The 16,472-nt window shown below is 42.1% G+C and overlaps 1 protein-coding gene across 1 annotated transcript in view; it reads right to left on the reverse strand.

The window, feature by feature from the left end:
• Positions 1 to 12,327, reverse strand: part of LOC135254151 (polycystin-1-like protein 1) — a 29,137-nt gene extending 16,810 nt beyond the window's left edge. The window contains exons 1-19 of the mRNA XM_064334129.1: positions 12,320 to 12,327; positions 11,895 to 12,076; positions 11,515 to 11,673; positions 11,048 to 11,355; positions 9,554 to 10,790; positions 8,394 to 8,530; positions 6,443 to 6,999; positions 5,712 to 6,073; positions 5,065 to 5,184; positions 4,667 to 4,835; positions 3,750 to 3,989; positions 3,482 to 3,614; positions 3,098 to 3,301; positions 2,657 to 2,838; positions 2,258 to 2,461; positions 1,767 to 1,930; positions 1,204 to 1,674; positions 549 to 713; positions 160 to 333 (exon numbers count right to left, since the gene is read on the reverse strand). Coding sequence (XP_064190199.1) covers positions 160 to 333; positions 549 to 713; positions 1,204 to 1,674; positions 1,767 to 1,930; positions 2,258 to 2,461; positions 2,657 to 2,838; positions 3,098 to 3,301; positions 3,482 to 3,614; positions 3,750 to 3,989; positions 4,667 to 4,835; positions 5,065 to 5,184; positions 5,712 to 6,073; positions 6,443 to 6,999; positions 8,394 to 8,530; positions 9,554 to 10,790; positions 11,048 to 11,355; positions 11,515 to 11,673; positions 11,895 to 12,076; positions 12,320 to 12,327 — 5,176 coding nt within the window. The remainder of the gene's footprint in view (positions 1 to 159; positions 334 to 548; positions 714 to 1,203; positions 1,675 to 1,766; positions 1,931 to 2,257; positions 2,462 to 2,656; positions 2,839 to 3,097; positions 3,302 to 3,481; positions 3,615 to 3,749; positions 3,990 to 4,666; positions 4,836 to 5,064; positions 5,185 to 5,711; positions 6,074 to 6,442; positions 7,000 to 8,393; positions 8,531 to 9,553; positions 10,791 to 11,047; positions 11,356 to 11,514; positions 11,674 to 11,894; positions 12,077 to 12,319) is intronic.
• Between the last annotated feature and the right edge of the window lie 4,145 nt (positions 12,328 to 16,472).

Genomic DNA, 16,472 nt, shown 5'->3' on the forward strand with positions numbered 1-16,472 from the left:
TACCAGTAAATTACTTAAGCACCATTTTGTACTCATACTTTAGCTCAGGATTTCCTTATTGTTTTTATGATCAACATTTTAGCATGTTACCAGCCACCCTTCTACAACTGAATGACAAACAGTCAGTGCTTGTGGTCAGTAATACACTGTGACATGTACCTGTGAAGATGAGGGTCTGGAACACAGCAGAGTCGATAAGCTCTCTGTCCAGATCCAGCAGAGTTTTCTCAGGGCGTGTCAGTAACAGAGTACTGGGGTCCACCAGGTTGTGTCCCTCCCCACCACTGGAGCCTGTAATCACATCGCCCCCACTAGAGCTCCCTGACCCCGCTCCTATCTCACACGAATGCACACACATGCACACACACATACACAGACACACACACACACACAAAGGCATGGTTATCAGAACAGATATTCTTCTGATGTCATTTTCAATTAATTTTCATATAAAATTCTTTCAAATACATAAATCCTCTCCATAGGGGGAAATCAACGCCAAAGATGTCACATTCATATTTACAAAGGCAGTCAAGTATGCTGATTACCTGGGCGCCCAATGGGACTGCTGCTCTCAAAGATAGGGGGAAAGTCAGAGTCAATGGGAAATTCTGTGATGATGTCATCATTGGGAGACACAGTGTACTCTGAAACGTAGTACGGGGGAAGAGGGATGCTGTAGTCCCCAGGCACAGCAGGCAGAGGCCCAGAATCTGTAATTAAATAGCCAGGAAGACAATGGTCTAATGAAATAATGAAAAATTTGATATGCAGAGCCAGCTGTTATGGGAACAGCCGCTTGTACAGGCCTCTCCCTGTCTGTGTCAGTATGGGTTCAGTGTCTTAATGAGCTATCTTTCTATTTTTCAATCTTTAAATCCCAGTAATTCCCAGGAGTTACGGGTCAGGAAATAATTCTCCCAGTTTTCCCAGGATAGCTCAAATATTATTATTTCCCATCTGGAATTTTTTTCATAGTAAAGTACTGTGTAATACAAAGTTTGTAAATGCTGCCAAACAAAATATTGATTTATTGACTGGCTGACTGAATTTCTACAAGCAGTGAGTGTTTTTACTCATGTAACACAGAAACTAAAAAACTGAAAGAACAGATTTGAAGAGTTCTCTGATGACTTTTATCCCTGACCCGAAAGGCTCGTTGGTTATTATTAGAAGTGGACTGCATACTGTCCACTCATATACCTGCTGCAGATTCTGCCAGATGGACGTGGGCGGAGTCTGGTCCCTGAGGTTCGACTGACCTCCTCTGTCTGGCACGACCCCCCAAGGGCTGGTTCTCCTCAGGAAAGAACACGGGAAAGGGGGGAAACAAGGGGATAAAAGGGCGGGTGGGCAGAGCTGGAACTGTGGCTGGTTTAGGGACCATGGTGTTGCTGGTCGTGTTTGATGATGTTACAGTGCCACTGTGGTTCTGAGGTCCTGGGTGCTCTGATATCTCAGGTGTCTCAGGGAAAGCAGGGAGTGTAGAAACTCTAGGAGGGGTTTGAGGGGCAGTTAAGATGGCTGCTGATGGACGAACAGTGACAGTAGAGGAAATACCAGGGGTCTGAGAGGTTGTCTCCAGGGGTAGAGTCAGTTCTGGCAATGGAACGAAGCTAGGGCCATCAAAAATCCTGGAAGGCAGACTGAGCTCCACATTCTTACAAAAAGGAACTGAAGGAAACAGAACCACAATTAAGATATCATATAAATTCAACAAATTTACAGGTGGTGTCGCCAAGACAGGAAAAACTAGCTTCACTTACCCTCAACAATGACTTTACTTGAGGCGTTCACCAGAAAAAGTTTCCAGTTATAGAAAATATTTATTGGGGGAATGCCACAGCTTTCACAATGAGCTTCAACAGAAAACTGCTCATTCCAATTCACTGTGTTCCCCTGGCACTGGTAGCAAAAAGCCTGTACCTTCCTGAAAAGAAGACCAATTTCAGGTTAGACGCATGATTAAAGTATCAAATAATTCTATTTGCAATGCTATTTATAATACAAAAACGATTAACCAGTCAATCAGTCAGCCAACCAACCAACCAACCAACCAATTATTCAAATAATTAATCAATAAAACATACTTATTTTACTTGACACAGTACATATTGGAACTTCACCTTGCAAGATGAAAATAGGACATTTGAAAACAAAAGACAGGTGTTTTAAATACTGACATAAGCACATAAACCCAAAGATGATGAAAGGCTCTAAGATGAAAGTATTGTACAGCAGGAGTTGTGGCACCCACCTGTTCAGCTTTGGCGAGATGGTTATAAACACCTCAGATGTGGATGTTCGATCTCCGCTCTGCACGGTGAGCGTGAACTGGAACTGGTCAAACCTGGGCTTGAGAGAACTGACCGGGAACGTGATCACAGAGGAGGACGTGGGAATGTTCTCATCAAAACATGGGCTCCGAATTATACTGACTGGCTTACATTTCCATATGAAGCTGTGGAAAGAGGCCAAGGGACCATATCAGTGCATAGCTAAGGTACTAAAACTGCAGTACAGCCTAGGCCTCCTTAATTTATCATTAGGTAATTACATCAAACACATTCATCACACCAAAAGAATATAATATCCACTCATTTTAGGGGTTTGGTATCTAAAACAATGTGTATTTTACTTTGGATGTCAGCCATACCTCAGGATGCTCTGAGGGTAATCCGGGTCATATGATCTTTGTCCATTCAGTGTGAGAATGGTGCTGTTTCTGTTACTGATGAAGATATTTGTACCTCCATAGATGAGGCTAATGGGGGGGCTAGGCACCACCTCAATGCGGACTGTGTAGTTGCTGTACACAATACTACCTTGGATCTGAACCTGCAGGGCACAGAGAGAGAGAGCTCAATGCTAATGCAGTTTTGCCTTTCAAAATGGAGAGATCTACAGTACAGTCTCTAAACCTGAGGGCTATTATGTAGAACCCACAATACAAAATACTAGTTCAATCCAAAGATCTTTAGCCTTCTCTCGAGCCCCCACCAGCAAACCATGACCTCCCATTACATTGAAACAGACATAAGCATAAATTCAAAGAAATACCCCGTTTTTCTCATCTGGAGATTGTAAACGCACATACCTTAGCTATTGCCGTGTATGTGCCGTAATGCAGGAAGTTGTTTGGCAGCTCAATGTTCTGCTGGTGGGTCTCGACTGGAGTGAGCTGCACCCGTAGCCCACCAGACTCATAGAGAGCCCAGCTGTAAAGGAGGCCCTGGGAGATGTTGCACTGGACGTCTCCTTCATAGGTGACTCCAAGCCGCAGGGTCTGGTAGCGTCGTACCTGCAGAGTCATGGGGAAAGATGTGAGGCTGTAAGGAGTCATGGAATTCAGGCTGTGGTGTGGTCTCATCTGATCCCACATCCACAAGCTCCATACAGGCTTCACCAACACCTCCGCACTCCCACCCGGACCAACCTGGATATAGCGCTACCTGGCTTGCCCCGGCTTGAGGCACTTTACCTGTATTTTGAGGGGACCCATGTTTTTTATTGGAGGAGGCTGGCAGGGCTGACGAACCACAAAGACCTGCCCCATAAGGGAGGCGGAGCTAACCAGGTTCGACACGGTCACTTCCACAGTAAACTCGCCTGTTCTGAAGTCAGATCAAAAAAGGTCACATTATCTTTCCATTATACTTGCGCTACATAGAATTATTCAAAGGACCGAATGCGCTCTCTTTTAAATATAGATGGTTGGTTGAAAATGCAACCTCCACAGGAGCAACAACCTGTGGAAGACGTGTTGTTCGGTGTTCCTTCCGATTCTATTGGTGCCGTCTCCAAAGCTCCAGTGATAAGTGACATTGGTGCCACGATTGATCCTACAGTTGAAGGTCACGCTGGTGTTCAGCATCACCGAGGCATCAAATACAAGTCTGTTGGACTGGACCTCTCGCTGGATTACTATGGCATAGATGTCTGAGGTGAAGGAGCTCAGGCCATTGGAGGCATTGACGATGACATTGTAACTGAAAAATCAAAGAACATGCCATTTGTGTTCTAGATAGCACAGAACAAGAAGTAATCATGGCCTTTTGTGCTGATATTTTTCACTTTTTTCACTTGTGATATTTTTAGTTATTGGTGCAAGCAGCTTAAAAAAAAAACATAAAAATTCCATTAAAACTGAGCTTCAACAAGGGATCAAGGTGATAGCAGAAAGGTGAAACAATGCAAATGTATTCAAAGAAGCCTCCATATGGCCTTCCCCCTTCTTAGATCAAAAGTAACCCTACAGATGGGAGGTAAATACAAATTTGAAAACCTTAGAACGACTGTAAACAAGTTAAGCCTGTTAGGGAATTGACTTGTGAGATGTACAGCTTAAAAAATAACATCGCAAAGCAATACCAAACAAAAAAGCATTAGAAAATTCTTAGAAATTTTCACATGCAATCTGTAAGTCTGAATTTCAAATAACAACAGCCTTGCTTTACCAGATAACTTGTACTGTCTCAGATGAGAATAAATGAAATTATTCAAATTATGAAAGCAAGCATGAACAAATGAGCTATTTAACAAATAAATACATTATTATTATTATTATTATTATTATTATTATTATTATCATCATCATCATCATCGCCAATGAATAATAGTAATTTCTCAGCTAACAAATGAGAAGCCAACTCTAGCGTTGTTGCACCTGCCAGGGACGTAATATCTCTTAGTGATGGATTTAGAGGTTGTTCTCTGTGGTGGTTTGTCACCAAAGTACCACAGAAACTCCAATGGGCCCGGCTCCGGCGTCACGGCCAGGAAAGTGACAGCTGTATCAGTGGCATAGACCCGTTTATCTGTGTAGATCCCGACAGCTGAAACACACAAAATTAACTGCTGGGGGGAAAACAACCAACATCTGTTGAGGCAGCATCTCCATCCTGTCAATCTTAAGCAGTGTGTGTGTCAGAACAACGTGCAAGTACTCTGCACTCAAACAAAGAGACGGACAGAGCTACGTATGTACAGTGTGTTTGCACAATTAAGTGGTAAAACATGGACATGGACATGGACAGAGCTCGACTCAGTGTGGCGTGTACATACCCTGTATCCTGTAAAGCACAGAGATACTTGTGCTGGCTGTCACGCTCCCCACTCTGTTCTGGGCAGTCACTGACACGTTGTAGACCGCCGCAGCCAGAAACAAGTGAGAGACCACAGACCCTGGGGACACAAACACAAAGCTATGGCTTTGCTACCTGTTAACTTTTTCAATACTGTGATCATTGTAAACAGTTGTGGTGAACAACTCTACAGTGACTTTCCCCCAAACAATTGTAGATGGTACAGTACAGATTGATGAAAGAATATGTTTGCCGGAAAATGAGAAATAAAAACGTATTTACCTCTGTTAACATAAGTTGTCTGATCACCCATATTCCAAGTGTATGTGACATTGGTTCCTTGTACTAAGTGTGCATTAAAAAGAATGACTTCATCTTTTTGTATGAGGCTGGAGTTTGCTGTCAGGTGCAAGTTTGCTGGCATTTTCTCCACATTAAATGAGCACTGAACCTCAGTGGCATTGTAGAATTCATTATAGGCTGTGACTCTTATGATGAAGGTGCCCTCTGTAAATAAATAAAAAATGTCAAACAAGGGAGACATTTTATCTTGACTTTCAACCTGATACAGCAATTAAGAAGTACATTGCGTTTTTTAAGCCTCGTCTGACTGACATGGAATTTTACCTTGAGTGAACCGATGGTATCTAGAGAACCAGGCTCCAGGGTAGACCTGATGCTTGGCTCCTTTCCCATGCAATGCTGGTGAGCCATCTCCAAAACTGAACATGAAGGTGACATCCTTGGTAGAGGTGTAAGCACTGAACAGGAGGTCCTGGGTTGCATAGGAGCGACTGGGCTGTGGGAGGAGCACTGCGTAGTCCATGTTAGAAGGGAGCTGGACTTGAACGCTGCTGATTGGACCACACACTTTAACTGACAGATGTTTGATGAGAGGGTTGGTGTATAGGGGACTGAAGATCATCAGAGACACATTGTGGGTTCCTGGAACCACTGCTTGGTATGACAGGAAACTGGTGCTTGTGTTTCTGTGAAGAATTGAGGGGTACAGAGAGGAACAACAGTTAAATTTAAAAATTACATTGCACTAATTTAGCACACGTATCCATGGCAAAGTACATAGGTGCTTTCAATATGTTTATGAAAAGTAGTAATAAATATAGAAAAAGATATTGAGAGTCGCTTAAAGAGGACTTTCAAGAATCAGCTATACTCTTCACTTAAATGAAACCATTATGGAACTAATCATTTTTACTTAAAACTGTAAATACATACAGTCTCCCTTGATAATATATATTTTTACATTGGTTATTACTGAACATCACATTCCTCTTGAAAGCCAAAGTGAATATAATTCTCTCTTCAAAGTGAATGTTACAGTATATGGAGGGCCTTACCTGTCACTGTGGCTATGCACACTGTATTCTAAAATGGTGACATCCCATTGGAAGGTTATGTCGCTGCCTGTGCGCACTGAGGCAGTGGCATTGATGAATTCAGACTGGTGGATCGTAGTGGGCGTGGTCAGGGTCAGCAGGACACCCTCGACAGGTTCCTCTACTGCTGCCAGGGCCATTTCCGTGACAACACCAACGACGCTGGACACTGTCGCGTACAGGTGGAACTGACCGGTGCGGGCGTATGTGTGAGGGAAGGAGAAGGTGACGGAACACAGTGGGGAAAGGGAGCAGTCTGTCACGGAGGTGTGCTCCCTTGAGGAGGAGACGACTCTGTGGCCATCGCTGAAGTCAATCAGGAGGTCGTATTCCTGTGGTGGCACCACGGTCAGCATCACAAGGCTGGCCTGTCCCAGCTGTGTCGGAGCGGTCGTCAGGGACACGTTCATGATGGGATACAAGACAGAAGTGGAGAGGTTTGTCGAGAGTCGGCTGACCTCGTTCTCCACAGTCACCTCCACCTGTAGCTGGGCTGGCTCATTTACCTCCACTGTGAACTGGGACAGAGGTAGGAGGCGGTTAGACAAATTACCAGGAAACCTAACTCGAGAAATAAGGCTACAGTACATTCAATTATAATTTCATACATTCTGCAGAATGCTATATAGTAGAGATACTACAAATTAAACGTAAGTGCAAAAGACACACCTGATCAGACCCTATAAAGGAAATATTTTCCCTCCTGTTAGTGAGTTTCCACCTGTATATGAAACTGGAACCTCGAGAGATCGTAGCTTCCCAAGTCACAAGAGATGGTACAAGCTGGCTGCAATTTGAAATAAGACATAATAATGGATCTGGTTATTTCTTTGACAAAAAAAAAACAGCATACGTCTGTCTTTTATTCAGATTTTATTCCCCAAAGACCAAAGAACAAAAGTTAAATTATTCAACTGAAACCACAAATAAATAGTGATTTAGACAGTGATTAAGGTCAGGCATATAATATAATATAATATAATAGAATAGAATAGAATAGAATAGAATAGAATAGAACAGAACAACTTTATTTTTCCTGGAGGGAACTCCAGGTGAAGTAGCTAGTATCAGTCCCTGTTTGAGGATAGCTCACTCCAGTGTTTTTGGCATAAACATTATTCAACTGAAGTCTTATTAACCGTAATCATAAATACTGCACATACCTGACAGGCAGGCTAAACTGTCTAGGGCCCATGAGGTAAAGACCTTGAATTGGGTCCTGAGCATCTATAGCTGAAGACAGCATTTCTCCTCTGTCTGAGGCCACGGTGATATGGTAAAGTCCAGCCTTAGGGTAAGTATAAAAGAAGCTGTAAAACAAAAGATCACTGTATGTTAATTAAACATATGCATATGGATTCAGTGGCTGTATTATCCCTAATGAGCTCATTATTTTGAAAAGCATGGCAGTTCTCACTACTGTAAGTGACTATTTGGGAAAACTGCACTACACTCTAACTATGCATTACATTTTTTGTTTAAAAGTGTTGTGCTTTACATACACACCTGTTTTCGGCAGAAGAATATGATACCGTTGTTTTGCTTCCATCACCTACACTAACATCCACTCGACTCCCAGGGGAAAAATTCTGCAGCAGTCAGAGGATCAAGTACCATAATATGAACTCTTGTAGCATAACACAGATTCATAACAAAAAATGGAGCCCTTGGAAGACATCATACATTCATTTTATGTTTCTATTATTAAAAAAAGATTTAATGTTCAATAACATCAATATGAAAATAACTGAACCTGAAATTTCCATCAATATTTAATTATTGAAAGTAAACAAAAAATTTTATGGCTTGTGGATTTGAAATGTGATAAACAAAAAAACAAGCAACAAGATTCAGCGAAAATCAATAAATTCAAAGAAATATATATGCGGCAGCACAATTCTGGAAAGCGTACCTTGAGTGAGAACTGCACTGGACTCCCTACTGCAGTCGTAGCAGGATGTGACAGCAAGGGGGCAGAACTGAGCGCAGTTATATTCAGCAGTGCTCCAGCTGTGAGGTTTGATGCGGAGTCTGTCACTTTCACATTCACTGGGTGAGTGCCAAGCTCATCACAGCTAAGTGACACCACAGGACTGCCTGAGCAAACCGTACGGTTGTGAGGAAGGGTCCATACATACATGAGATTTATGTTTGACAGCAAATGTCCTGCAACAAAGCAAGTAATTTAGAATAAGCCTTCTTTACTGAACCAAGCTATAACCCTGAATCATATGTTCAGTTTAAATGGAACGCCATCAACGATTTTGCCGATTTAGCAGACAAAAACTGTTTAACAAAGCATTGTTTCATGAACTGACAAGGCTTTTCCAAAAGCGGTTTTAAGATGTTAGGGGATGGTGAAATTCAGCTTTTCTTGGATGGTAGTCAAGAATGTGAAATTCTTGAAAGTGACACCTCATTAATTGCATTTCTGCTGCAAGTCTACCAATGTCTTGGCAGTACACAGTCTTAAAGCTTGTACAGGGCACAAACTATTTGTTTTAGAAACATTCAAGGTCTGCTATGCTTTTCAGAACTTAAATATGTTAAAACAAAGGCTCTCTGATTTTTTGCCATATTAGCTGCAAAATGTATTTGATTATATTATCAAATAGAATGCAAGCAGGCATTCACTGCTCATAAAATATGCGGTATTCAGCTCTCAACGTTAAATATATTACAGAGCATCACTTCTGTTTTGTTTTTCAGACATTAAAGAAACTCAAAAAGAGACTCAAATTAAAGAAAGGCTTGTTATTATAATTTATTTGCTTAAATGGAAGCTTTTAATGCTGGCTATGAAAGCAAACCCAACTTAGTGTGTCCAATAATGGAAACCCATCAGATTTTAAACATCTCATGCTTATTTACACAAATATATTTTTCTAAAGTATTGTTCTTCACTGGGTCTGGATTATAGAAATTCAATAACTATAATTCTACCTCAAATTATCCCTGAAATGAATTTTCAAAGAAAATTATGACGTTTGAACAATGTGACTGCCCCACATTTCTCATTATATCTGGGCTAATGTGACATACTGCCAAAAGCACACATTATGGGTTACTTACCATTGACCTTTGCTACAAGAATGACATTTTCTCCCACAACTGATGCCTGTAGCTGTTCTATCGTGACCACATTGAGCCTTAGCACCACCAGAGAATAGGCAGTGCTGTTGATAGAGGAAATATGATTGTGGGCACTGACCAACACCCGAACTGTCCCATCCTGTTCAAAAACCAAAGCCAGCTTCACCTTCACTCCCGCCATGTAGCTGTCATTGCTATAAATGACAGACTCATTGACAAACACGCTAACGGTCAAGTTGGTTCCTGACATGACAGTGAAATACATCATGTTCTTGTTGTTCACTGCCGCTGTCCTTGGTATATGTACAGTCAAGCCACCCGCGGGGTCCTGAATGACGAATTCCACGGAATTGCTCTGAATTTGGCTCACATCATTCTTTGCCGTCATGGTAACTGAGTACATGCCAGGCTGGCTGAACACGTGGGTGGCAGTTCCTGAGGCTGTCACGAGGCTGCAGCTTGTATCAAACCCCCAGAGGTATGTCACATTGGACCCAGCAGCCACGGTGGCATGCGCGGTGACCACGGAACCAGTCTGGACATACTTTGGGCTCAGGCTAACAAGAGACAGGCCAGATATCACGTCTTGGACCAGCAGTGGGGTGTGAAATGAGGCGCTGCTGATTGGGTTGAAAGCTCTCACACTAACATTGTACTGCCCAACGTCCTTCAGGGAGAGCACGAGGAACCAGTCCTCGGTGGTCTGGTTCATAATGGTCGCATTTCCGCTGGAGATTGTCCATAGAAGCATGGAACCAGTGTGGTCCGCCTGGGTGACCACAATGAGGGTGGAATTGACCCCAGTGGGGATCGCCGTGCTCCAGGTCAGGGCTGGCCTTAGGTCAAGAATAGGCATGAATACCTGCAAGGGGTGGAGCAGCCTGGCACGTGCCATGGAAAAAGAGGAAAACACGGTAACGGAAACAGGAAATAATCCCACGCCGCTGTAGTGGTGGAAGAGGCGCACGTTGAGCAGGCAGCTCCCTGGGCCGTAAGTGTGGACCAGCCGCAGATGGCCGGGGGCCTGCAGATCGGGGGAGCTGTCAGTCAGCCGGTGAGTGTGGGCGGAGCCTGGCTCCAGGGTAATGTTGAACGAGAGGAGCTGGCGTATCGTGGTGAAGACCTTCAGCTCGAGCGAGCATTCCTGCCCCACTGCCAGCACGTACCCACTCCGGGTCTCCAGGGTCAGGTTGGACAGCACCCGCCTCACTACTGCCTGAACAGGGAGATGGCAAAATCAAAACAAGCAATGAAATGAATAAGACAGGTGAACTGACTGCCATCTCCACTGAAACTGAGTACTTACAAAGTGGACAGTTTTCTGAGTCCAACCGTAGATGTTCGAGACATTCACAGTAACTGTATGAATCCCTTCTTTTTCAAATGTATGGTTCTGAAATAAACATAAAATATTTAAATGCGAAATATTACACCAAGGCTATTGCAGCAGTGAATAAAGGTGTATCTTCTTACCACAGTGCTAGTCAAGCACTCAGGGTGAGAGAGGCAGTCGGCCTTGGAGTGGTGTGAATGCGCATCGTCAGTGAAAAGCCAGACAAAGTCCAGGCTGACTCCTATGGCCACAAAAGCTTTGAGAATGGATGTGTCCCCTAGGAAGACCTTCTGTAGGGCATCTGTGTCCTCCACTGGGAAAGGGGTGCAGGAGGGGATGTCCTGGGGTCTTTGCAACACTGTGACCTCCAGTGCTCTTGGGCTAGGCAGGAAGGCAGTCACCTCCACACCGGCAGACTGTGTGGAGATACTGTTGCTAGCGGTTACATCTATGGAACAGGAACACAGAAGAGCACATGGTTTCATTGGAAGTGTGCCACAGACACCTCTACGAAGGTGGCAGAATTTCTAATTGTATGCTTGCAACAGATGTCTGCCAATGTTTACGCCCTCTTCCTACACAACTGTATATGTTCTTGTTGCCATACCTATGTGGTAAGTTCCAGGGTTGGCCAGAATCCAGTTGGGAGAAAGAGTGAAGAAGCCATCATCTGATGCAATGGCATTGTATGTGCTCTGACCACCAGGCGTCCAGTTGAACAGAATGTCAATTAATGAAAAGTCCTCTGCACTCAACCCTTGTATTCCTGCAAGAATTCAGATGCAGTCTATTTAATAACAAAAATCTAAACTTCTAAAAGTAATACAATTGAGAAGACAACACTATAAATTCAATGTGCATTATTTGCTAACTCCCATTTGAGGAAAATGAATGCATGGAGCTTATTCCCTGCAAGGGACATAGTTCATCATTTTCATAAAACTGTACACCTTTGAGATCTGCATGTTAAATGTGCAATGACCTCACCTATGGACTGCCAATGAGGGGAAGCTAAATATCCAGAAACCTCTAGAAGAAAATATCTATCAGTCTGCACCCTCTCAGTCCTGACTGACAGGCTGACATTGTGAATATAAGGTCCCAGAGCTCTGTAGACAGCTGCTGTATCTGGGTCAACCCCATAGGGCAAGCACAGGGAACCTGAACACCTGAAACAATAGAAAAAGTCACTCAATATTGGTAAAATATCTCAGGAAATCGGTAGCAAGCAGTAATACACTGTTTCACATTCATAAGCTCAGCATTTCCAAATGTTGTTTAATGATAGCAATCCTACTTTAAAAATTGTTTAAATTTCTAATAGGGGCTGCTCATCCTGTAAATATTCTAGTGCATTGATAGGCCCCCCAATCTGTGATCAAATATATGCCATTGATAACTGTGGCTAGTACCTCTGCATAATTGCTGGTAGGATAACATCGACCAGGGTTAGGGAGGGTCATAGGTAAATTGAACTGTACACTGTATGGATATTTCCTCTTGCTTATTTTTATTACGTCATTTTCTACTATGAAAAGAAAATGGCACACCTGGTGGGACACTGAGGAGACGGTGACACATGAGAGGTGTTTCCAGGGGGATCCTCAGAGCCTGACACAGGGCCTTTATCGCACAACTCGCTGGAGTAGAGAGAATTACAGAAAGGCTCATTAAAACAGTGCTCATCACTGCAGTGTTCCTTATAGCAGCACACCTTACAGCAGTGCTTATTTCAGCCGTGCTAATCTCAGTAGTGATCATTTCAGTAGTGGCCATTTCAGCAGAACTCATTACTCACTTATGCAGTAGTCACCATAGACACTGCTGAAATGAACACTTCTAAACCATAGCAGTGTATGACACAGCACTCATTACAGCCAGTGCTCATTAAAGGAGTATTGTGGTCAGGAAAACGAAGACTTCCTGAACCAGCGAAACTCACCATCCTGTGTTGTACATCTTCCCAGTGAGACTGTCCGCACCCATGACAGTCTCAGTGCTGTTCTTGTGCCAACTTTCCAAAAACAATTCAGTTTGATCACTGCAATGGCACACGTCCCTGGACAAGGCCGCTATATCATACCTGTGGAGTGGGGGGAGCAAGCTTTCATTTATCTTACTGCCACCTGCTGCCACAACCTACCCTTAAAGGAAAATTCCAGGCTAAAACACTTTGACATTGCTATAATTTGCCTATTGGTGATGCAAAATGAATCCCAGGTCTATTTTCCAGTGTTGTGTTATATTGCACTTTTCTGCAGCTAGACTCGAGTTCTTAGATGACTTGACATCACATAGTTATATTGCCGCAGCAGGTACAGTGCAGTTTAATATGGGGAAGTCAGGGGTTTTACCTTGAATTCCCACAAATCAATTTCCTGCAATACTCCTACTGACAGAAATCAATCATTTATCAAAAGGACATTTATCAGCGTTAATAATGCAGAATGCAACAGTTTGACTTCGGAGGAGATTGGAGCCTTGTTTATTTGAGCCAGAGTACACAGAAGAGGAGATGAGAGAGCTAGACAGGCTGGGGGATAAAGGGGGGTGGTGAGAGTAGCTCCAGGTAATACAGGAGCATATCCAGAAGCCTGACAGGATAGCATGTGAAATACTGTGAAATATTGTGAATAACGATAAAGTGAATTATATTACAAATATCAGACAATAAAGCCTGGAATGAATTGTGCATCACTGCAACACGTTTACTAATGACGTAAGTGCTCAAGCTAAAAGGAAATTTTCTAGCCTGGAATTTTCCTTTAACATCACAATGCGAACATACATCAATGTAATTATGTGCCACTAATGCAATTAAACAGAATGAATTACCACTTAATAAGTTTGCTCAAAATCATTAATTCACCTCTATGTGAGGGAGCCTGGAGAAATGTAACCACACGAAAAAGGGCTACACATTGATTCAGGGTATAACATTCTGAAATGAAACTACATTTCTTTCAGTTTATTCACACTGCTGCCATTTTATTCATTCTGATGAATGAATGGATTTCTTGATTAAATAAAGATTTCCTTTATATAAATTCACAAATCTAATTCCCAGCAACAGCTAGTACTACTGTTACCTACACTGAAAGCTAAATGTCAAAGGAAACGAACCAAGAGATTAACTTCTCATATTAAAACTAGAACTATATTCACCCTTGATTTCAGTGTCCATGGGCAAGGTGAAGTGATGTTTTATTGAACAATAAATCAGCACATTCAACAGCAACAGCAGTTTTTCAGTGCTATCTTTACCTTACACCTGTAATTCTATTTCAATGCATCTTGCTCTGTTTCAAGGTTAGTAGACTGCCATCATTCTTCTGTGAGGTATATGCCTGTCCATATATCTATCTGGGCAACTGCATAATAAAAGTTGTGGAATATACTTTGGTGAACATGGTCTGGACTCCAATATTGGTCTTGGGAAATGCTCTGAGCAGTTCACTGCACTCCCCTCGAGAAGAAGCATTTCATTGTTTTGAAGTAACTGGTGTAAAATTACTCAATTTGAATTTACTGTGAAACCTCTTTGTTTCACTCTCCTTATAAGATCTCAACTTTTCTCTCTGCTTAGGGAGAACACCCCCCCCCCCCCCAGTAAAATCTGTGCCTCACATCAAAACAAACAATCATATATATCTTTTCCTCCTATATTTCTTATAAGTAATGCTATCATAGATATCAATACCACTGTGTACTGTATGCCAATCTTCACATATTAAATGTTTCTATTGCTTAAAGATATAGCCATTAGCATCATAGATATGTCATTGTGTTGGTGATCTGCTTCGTCATATTTCCTTTATCACATTGGAGTACCCACATAACTGCCTGACATGAAACGCCACACACACACACACACACACACACACACTAGCGTGTAAAGTGAGAATGGCCCTGTCTAGCCCCAATAATTCAAATGTGTTCATGTCAACACGTCGTGTCAAACACCAGATAACAAGAAAGCCACCCGTGAACATTGTGATATTGATCTGCATCAGTCTGTAATGATGCATTTTGAAAAGGACAAATGCTTAAATATTTCTCTTACCCTTCATCAAGACAATGCTTTGCGCAAAGGGCAGGATTAAGTGTTTGTCCATCGTGTGCTTGAAACGAACCATCTGAGTTCCATTCACGACAGCCCAAATACCACCTTAGCTCTGTATTAGGAGAGGACAGATGCACAGTCTGCATTACAATTCTGCAAATGCAGACGTCTACAAAAAAAATGGAATAATTCACAATCAGTGTGTAAGTGAGGCCATAGAACAGAAGTGCACTATGTGTTTTAGGAATATACACACAAAACTAATGTAGCATTTCACATACCCTTAGGTACTTTTCCTAGTCATATACTGCATTTTAAAATACATAGAAGCAAACATGAACAAGTGCATAGGGTGCATTTGTTCCTGGTTATTATAAGCACAATGTACCGGTCTATTATTTAAATGAGCCTTAAAGTGTATTTTAGAGTCATGTAGATTAGAACATAACAGAACGTCCTGACACTTTCATAAGATATGAAATCTAAATCTGAACCCAGAAAAATATCTTCTTTTCAAACCTGCAGGCTAAACCAAAAAGGCAAATGTGAGAAAATTCAGTCATGTCTTTGTCATTTTTTATTTAGAGTAGGTGTGATATTCCCTCAAATAGCAAACCACGTTTTGGAGAGAATCCATAAAAATTTAAATGAGCAATACACGAATAACTAAACATTTCATTGACCAGTTTTACCTGACCAAGGCGGAGTGAAGTCCCATGTACGCCTAGCAACGACGCCAAGAAACACCACGAAGTCAAAAAGCTCGTTCGAACAAATTAAACGTTTCATTAACATTTTTTGCACTCACCAATTCCTCTGTCGTTCACAGCAGCAACAGGAGCAAACAATATTAAGATATACAGTAGGGCCGTACTATGGGACAAACGTGCCATTTCGAAAAGGTAAAATTTTTTTATCCACGAGCTCACATCACTCCGGGACACCTGCTCCACTTCGGTCTACACGTGCGGGACGGATGCTTAGAATAGCAACTGCTTTTATTTCGAGTACTGATGAGAGTTGGGCGTGTTTTCCACTAATCCTGCTAAAAATGCAGGTGCACTGTATTCCTTTTTCCTGTCTCACGTAGACGTTAAATCCAAGAACAATACTGTTAAAAGTGACAGACCACTTCGCTGATTCAATTACAGGAACAGAAATCAGTACGAACTTTGCAGATAGGTTACGTGTAGTTGAAAATAAGTTCAATTAAAATTACACAACAGGAATGCACCATCATTTGGAATCATTTATCATCTAAAAAAATCGTAATGGTAAAACTCCATCCCAATGGTGTCCATTAGGAAGGAAAGTGAAGTACAGTATTGTGAACACATTTTGGAAGTCCTTTGGCTGCCTGAGAAAGGTTAAAGGATAACTGAACCACTCGTAACTTTGTTCAGGAAATCCATCAACTAAACTCAACTAAAATAATTTAGAAGAATATTAAGAAGCGTAATGAGTTACAAAATATAAATTTGGGAACGGTTTTGATTGATTTA

Source organism: Anguilla rostrata, chromosome 4 (assembly GCF_018555375.3).
Source record: "Anguilla rostrata isolate EN2019 chromosome 4, ASM1855537v3, whole genome shotgun sequence".
Taxonomy (NCBI): domain Eukaryota; kingdom Metazoa; phylum Chordata; class Actinopteri; order Anguilliformes; family Anguillidae; genus Anguilla; species Anguilla rostrata.